General features: G+C 37.9%; 4 protein-coding genes across 4 annotated transcripts; all 4 read right to left on the reverse strand.

Moving 5' to 3' along the window:
• Positions 1 to 662: 662 nt before the first annotated feature.
• On the reverse strand, positions 663 to 1400 carry TM35_000063300 (40S ribosomal protein SA; the record flags this gene model as incomplete). Its single annotated transcript, XM_029023367.1, has 1 exon — positions 663 to 1400. The coding sequence occupies one exon, from the start codon at positions 1398 to 1400 to the stop codon at positions 663 to 665; it is 738 nt and encodes a 245-aa protein (XP_028885391.1).
• A 484-nt stretch (positions 1401 to 1884) lies between these two features.
• TM35_000063310 (uncharacterized protein) lies at positions 1885 to 2487 on the reverse strand (the record flags this gene model as incomplete). Its single annotated transcript, XM_029023368.1, has 1 exon — positions 1885 to 2487. The coding sequence occupies one exon, from the start codon at positions 2485 to 2487 to the stop codon at positions 1885 to 1887; it is 603 nt and encodes a 200-aa protein (XP_028885392.1).
• A 422-nt stretch (positions 2488 to 2909) lies between these two features.
• On the reverse strand, positions 2910 to 3779 carry TM35_000063320 (uncharacterized protein; the record flags this gene model as incomplete). Its single annotated transcript, XM_029023369.1, has 1 exon — positions 2910 to 3779. The coding sequence occupies one exon, from the start codon at positions 3777 to 3779 to the stop codon at positions 2910 to 2912; it is 870 nt and encodes a 289-aa protein (XP_028885393.1).
• Positions 3780 to 4490: 711 nt separating this feature from the next.
• TM35_000063330 (uncharacterized protein) lies at positions 4491 to 5873 on the reverse strand (the record flags this gene model as incomplete). The annotated part of the gene is made up of 1 exon (XM_029023370.1): positions 4491 to 5873. The coding sequence occupies one exon, from the start codon at positions 5871 to 5873 to the stop codon at positions 4491 to 4493; it is 1383 nt and encodes a 460-aa protein (XP_028885394.1).
• Between the last annotated feature and the right edge of the window lie 1221 nt (positions 5874 to 7094).

Here is a 7094-nt window from a genome sequence, read left to right on the forward strand (position 1 = left end):
CACCTCTCTTTACCTTGGTGAACACGTTACAATGTATGAGTGTTCAACCACGTTTTTTTTGTTTTTTTTGTTTGTTTGTTTATTTATCACCCAGGAACATGTCCATTACCCATGACAGACGAGACGGCAAAACCATTAAAACGGCCAGTTTCCTCCAGAAGTAAACTCACATCATAGAGGAAAATAGGAGGACATACCCATACCGCCCTCAACCCTGTCAAGAGTCGAAAGCACAGGGAATCCATACCACCATAATGTGCACGCGAACTCAATGCCCACATCAAGAAAAATGGGCGAACAAAGGCTCATACCTATTCGTGATACCGCCCATACAACTATATGCCCATACCTTCCTGGATTCAAGAAACAAGAAAGAAAGAGAAAGAGAAAGAGAAAGAGAAAGAGAGAGAGAGAGATTGGAACCAGAGCAATTGTAATATACATGTTTGTGTATTTATGTGTGGTGATATGCTAGGGCGACAGAACACTCCTACAACCCTAGTCTCCCAGGGCATGCTAACAACATATTTTATGTGAGGGCGAGACAGGCATTGTCAAGATATCACACCGTCGAATGCACGGGGCCCCTCCTCATAGTTGTGAATTAAAACGAAAAACAAAGTAAAGAGTTATTGTTCGTCACGCTATACAACTGCATTTGCTTACTGCTCCCAGGCGTTGTTGTCGCGCTCCACCCAGCCGAAGCCCTCGTCCACCTCGGCGACCGGTGCGGCGATCTGGTTGGCCTCCTCGTGCTTGAGGGCCTCTTCGGGGTCGCGGTAGAAGAAGAGGTCGACCTTCACGTCCCATGGCACGCTGCGGGGGATTGTGCCGCGCAGGCGCAGCACCTCGCGGGCCAGCAGCCAGTACATCATGCTGATGGAGTAGCGGCCGCGGTTGTTGCACGGGATCGCGATGTCGACGAACTCCAGTGGGGCGTCGGTGTCGCAGAAGGCAATAACGGGGATGTTCACAAGGCTGGCCTCACGGAGGGCCTGGTGGTCTGTGCGTGGGTCTGTGACCAGCAGCACGCGTGGCTGCATGAACTTCTTCTGGATCTGGTTTGTGAATGTACCGGGGATGAAGCGGCCAGCGAGGAATGACGTGCCGACAAGCTGCGAGAACTTGAACACGGCGCGCTGTCCAAAGAGACGCGTGGAGCAGACGGTGACGTCCTGTGGGTTCTCCACAGCCGCGATGACGCGAGCGGCGAGGATCAGCTTCTCCCACGTCATGTGGATGTCGATGATGTTTGTGCCGTCCTTGGTGCGGCTGTGGATGTACTTCTTCATGGCGTTGCTGCGGTTCTTCGTGCCAAGGTGGCAGTGCATGGCAACGAGCTTCTGCACGTCGCTCTCCTTCATGCGGAGAACCTTAGCGCCGGATTCCACGGATGTCATCGCGAGTAGTTTAGCCTTGGGTACGTGAGTAGAACTGTGGTCATGTGGCAAAGAAGAGAATAAGAAAATAAGAAAAAAAGAAGAAAAAGAAGAGAACAACAGATGTCACACAACCGTCATGGAATAAGGTCACCATCTCAGAGTGTACTGTAGGTGTACGTGCACAACACACATACGTACGAGTGAAATTTCATATATATATACCTGGATACGTGCGTAAATATGTTATGTCAAACATAATAATTTTTTTTTTCTCTGCGTATAATGATTGTTTGAGTAGAATAACGATATGAATCTTATTACGCATTCATTTAATTATTTCGCCTCATAGTGTTCATACAGTCTATATCTTTAAAAATTGAAATGGTATAAAGATTTGTTTTTCTAGAGTAGAGACGGAAAGAAATGAAAAAAAAAAATATATATTTATATATAAAACAATAAGTTGTACTAGCATACCATTTTCTGAGTTTTCCCCCAGTTGCTATATACCTCTTTTGGCATTTATAATTCGTTGTAACTCCTCCATTTTATTCATTAATCGTAGGATGACTTGATCTTTTTCTTTTAATTCAGAACGCAAAAGTTTATCTGCGTTTATATTTTGCATAACCATGTCATGACGGAGTGTCATGATCATTGCATCTCTTTCTCGTATTGCGTTGTGCAGAGAAGCGATACGATCGTTGTATTCATTGGTATTTAAGGTTTCTTTATTCTCATTATCAGCATTTTCTTCCCTAACACTTCTGCGCAACCTTTGTAGCTCTTCCGTTTCTGTATAGAGTGCTAGTTGATTGTTTGCCAGATCTAACTGAGTAGCCAATTGATTTACAACGGATTTTAGAGTGTTGATATTGTCAGTCAAAACATGATTATTCATTTCAGCCCACTTAAGTCGTACTCGTAGTGCGTTCGTATCATCATTGATAGTGTCCAAAAAGGACTCATCTTGTTGTTCTTTATTTTGTTTAGCCGGACTTTTTTCTTTTGATATTCCTATTTCTTTTATATTATTATCTTTTTGCTGCGAGAATGACAAAGGTGCACTTGCTGCATCTTGTTGCCTGATATTATTAACGTTCATTATTATAATTTTGACCACATATACAGACGAGAGGGTGTATTCCTTTACTTCTCTCCTTTTTTTTCCCCCTTTAGGATATTCCCATAGATGCAGAATCTTTAATAGAGAAAAGTAGAGAGAGCAGTACGTTTATATTTTGTACGAGACATCCACCACTTCCATCTGCCTCTTTTCTCAGAGAAAATCAAAGAAATTTTCTTTTTTTTTTCTTCATATATATAGAGAGAGATGAAATGATTCCACAAATTAGGGATTGTATATACCTGTGTAGTAGAACTGCATTTTTTTTTTTCGTTAAATAATTATAATTTCTATATATATATATATATATACTTTCCCTCCAACGATAAATTGTATTTCTCTTTTTTTTCTTTTCTTTTTTTCTTTCTTCCTTTTTTACTTCCTGCTATTCTTTTATCGATTTAATCACTGTCATGAGTAGAGAAAACAATACCAAACTTAGGCGTTGCACTAGTACCTTTTTGCAGAGATGCGACATAACACATGGTGATTTTCCACATATCGTTTAGATTCCGAACCACACTCAGTGTAGCTTCTGTGTTCACAATATTAACATTCATCATCAATTGTGCCCCACATGGTGAGCGGGAATCAGCTCCAATAATAAAACGTGTCTTCTCTGCCAGAATTACAGCACTTGCAAAGCGATTTACTGGGAAACGCATATGCAGTGCAGATCCATGTATAGCATTATACTTGGCCATGAAATCCCCACCCATCATGGCATTACAGCCACAACGGGAATAGGCAAAAGTGTAATCCTTCACACCACTACGACTTGGATCGTATAATGTACTAAACCCAAGTTGATCTCTGTCGCTAAGCCGAGTAGTAGCCGTAAGTGTAGAGTTAAAGCCATTCATTAATTGGGATTCACTGGTAAAGGTAAAAGATGGATGAAGTAAGGTATAGGCAAATATGGGGGCTTTTTTTTCATTTTCTTTTCCTGTAATGCCTTCAGGTGAATCTGCTAAACGTAATTGAAATTCATGTTTTTGATTTTGAATAGACTTTTTCCATATTATGCTTGGAAGGAAATCACGCCATGTAGATTTGGGATTCGAACTGATATCGGCCGATACGGTGAGGTTTCCTTTTCTGCAGGCGAGGTGCACCCCAACAGCGTCGGCAGTGGCAAATGGATAGCCGTTAAGGCGATTGGCGGGAATATAATCCTCAACAGCACTTAATCGCCAGCGACGTTCACAGGAACCTTTCTTTGCATATTGCTCTACTGTATTCACTAGATTGGTGAAAGTATCAGGTGCCATCTTTTTCCCAATAGTTGTAGTAGTAGTAGTAGTATTTTCTTTTTTTTATTTTTATTTGTTTTGCGATATTGAATAGTAATATTAAGATGAAGAAATACTCCAAATTCAAAACCTTCAATAGTATATATAAATATATTTATTCAAAAAGGAAAGCCATCGTATCAAAAAGAAAAAGAGCATCGTCAATATAGAAAGAGAGTAGGTAAACTAACAGCATCCAATATACATGAGAGAGACCCAAAATTACAATAAAAGGAAAAAAAAAATTATAAATATAATAAAAAGAAACCTGTATCCATACAAAAAAGTATTCTTTTTTCTTTTCTTCACGTTCATTAAATAACACAAAAGAATAAAAAAAAAAAAAAGAGACTGCATCATAAGATCACCCTCTACTCCTCCTCCTCCTCCTCCTCTTTCAAAAACATTTCAAAAGAAGAGAAAGCAATGTGGATAGCAAAATGAGGTGGTAAATCGTAAATGTTAGCATACTTGGCATGCAAAAAGACAAAGTGTATGACCAACAATACATAAAAAAAAAAGAATCACATACAACAATGACTAAAGGTAATCACAAAGAGAGAGAGAGAAGGTTTGGCAAGAAAAGACATCACTCACACAGAGGCACATAAATATATATATATATATACCTCGCAGAATCTTTTTTTTTTTTGTATTCAAATAGGAAGAAGAACCATATATAGAAAATATTCAAGCAGATCGTCCCTCCAAAAAAGCATCAAAGTCATCCTCAGCGGCGGGTGGCTGTTTATCTTTTTCTTCTTCTTGTGTTTGTTTTACTTCTTGATGTTCTTCTTGTTCTTGTTCTTCCTCTTGCTGTACGGTTTCCTCCTCTTTGGATTTTTCTACAACTTCTTCCTGTGTCCCATGTGAAGAAGGAGCGGTGGCCTTTCCAACATCTTTTGCCTCAAATAAATCATCCATAATGTCTGTTCCTCCCTTTTCTTCTTCTTCTGCTGCTGCAGTTTCCACCTTTGAGACTGGCGGCATAATAACAGCGGCTGTTTCTGTTTGTGGTGGTGTGGGAATGACAACTGGTGGATGTTGTGGTTGACTTTCCATTGGCACAACACCCGTCAATTGTTCTTCTCGTTTTTGTTGTTGAGATTGTTGTTGGGGAACTGTTTGAGGAGAATCTGATTTTGCTGAATTCTCCAAACGTTGAAAGATCGCAGTTTGACTATTATAAATATCATTTAGCACATCACGGTTTGGTAGTTTAAGATCTGATCCAAGTAGTAATGCCAATTCTGCATGATCGGAGGATATCTTTTTACGGAATTCACGAATAATATCATCTACTTCAATAGATCCATCCTCCTTGACGTTAGCATTGTTAAGATACTCTGCAAAGGTAGTACAGCATTCCACCATAGTGGCAAGATTTTCATCTGTAGGGAAATTCACACCAATCGCATCCACAATAGGAGCTGTTGGTTGTTGTTGTTGTTGTTGTCGTCTTCTTTGTTGTTGTTGAGATCTTTGTTGTTGAGTTTGTGCACCTGTACGTTGTGATGGTTGTCTTCTTATCTTCAATGCTTCTATCTGTGTACTTGTATCGGGTTGAATGTTTTCAAAGGCATTTGCCCCCGCCTCTTCCCGCACATCATCTGAAAGACATGAGAGAATATACAATCGTTCATCTGGATATCCTGTAAACCAAATAGATAAATTTAATATCAATTCCAATGCCGCATCTTTTGCCAATTGTTCTCTTTCCGTTACACATGGATAACGAACGGCAATATTTTGTAAATCCCGTAATAATCCCTTTTGAGAGGCTAATTCAATATGAAAGGCAATCACACATTGACGAATAAGAGTATTGAGAAGTAAAACGGTGAGGTATTGGATCTTCACATCATTATCCGCAATACGGCGGCGAATAGCCCGGACAACATCCACTACTGTATCGATTCCATTGTTAACACGATCGCAGAGAAACATAACGGACTCATGTCGGGGTTCCATTAAATGCGGCATTGTGGCATCTTCTACTACATCCATATAATCACTTGGTAACAGGCGTGAGGCTTTATCACGCACCTTTTCAAGAAAGGAAAGGACCACCATTTCTTTTTTTTAATAAATAATATTTTTTTCTTTGGGGTTTAATATATAGATTTAATTTGGAATCCTCCCACACCCTTTTTTTTTCTTTCTTTCTTAATATCTATAATAACAATAACAATAATAATGCGTCTTTCGTTGAGATGGTTTTTTTTGTTTGTTTGTTTTGTTTTGGATTTGTGTTTGCGTATGGAACTATAACTAAATATAAAAATATGTGTGTATATATGTTTTGTTTTTCTTTTCTTTCTTTCTTTCTTTATTATGTGAGATGTAAACAAGAATAAAGAAAGAAAGAGAAAAAAAAGAACAAATGTGATCGTATACATATATATATATTCCATACATTCTCAGTTACTCTTTATATATATACGGATGTATCGTATTTGTCCTCAAGGCAAAGAGAAAGACAGCCACAAACGTACTAACGAAAAAAAAAAAAAAAAAAACACCAACAGTTAAGCCACCAAAAGGCGACAAGATCATCATCTACACAAGAAGAAGAAAAATAAATAAACAAACAAACACAAACACTGTTACCATTATCAATCTCCAGACTACTCATAACAGTAGAAAAACAGCAGCATACAAGAGGAATACAAAAATAAAAATAAAAATAAAAATAAAAATAATAATAATAATAATAATAATAATAATAATAATAATAAAAGAACTCTACTTCAGTCTACAGAAAAAAAAAAAACGTATGTGAGGATTATTGCGTATCCCTCCCCTTTTTTTTATTTCTTTTCTTTTTTCTTTTTTCTTCCCCACACCTCCCTTTCTCTCATTCTCACGTCTTTTCTTTTTTTTTCCCCACCCTTTTTTTTCTTTTCTTTTTTTTTTTAGCTCTTAGTCGCACGTCACGCTAATACCATTCCAATATATGGGCAAATGAAGTACAAAAAAAAAAAACACAAAAGAAACAAAAACAAAAAAAAAGTAGAAAATAGTACAGAAATAAATATTATTTTTTTTTTTTTTTTAAAAAGAAGTATAAATCAGAACAAAACAATAACAAGAAAAACAAAAAAAAAGAAAAAAACAACAACAACAGTAGGTATACAAGTGTAATCCCCCCCAAAAAAGTGTATTATTCTTCCAGTTAATACCACTCTATCACTACCACTACTATTGGCTATCCGAGTGGAGTAATCACAATGTAAAGTTCTGTTTGAATATATACCCTCTTTCCCATTGTTGTTGTTTGTTTTTTTTTTTTTT

The sequence above is a fragment of the Trypanosoma theileri genome (assembly GCF_002087225.1).
Source record: "Trypanosoma theileri isolate Edinburgh chromosome Unknown TM35_Tth_6_V1, whole genome shotgun sequence".
NCBI classification, from domain to species: Eukaryota; Euglenozoa; class Kinetoplastea; order Trypanosomatida; family Trypanosomatidae; genus Trypanosoma; species Trypanosoma theileri.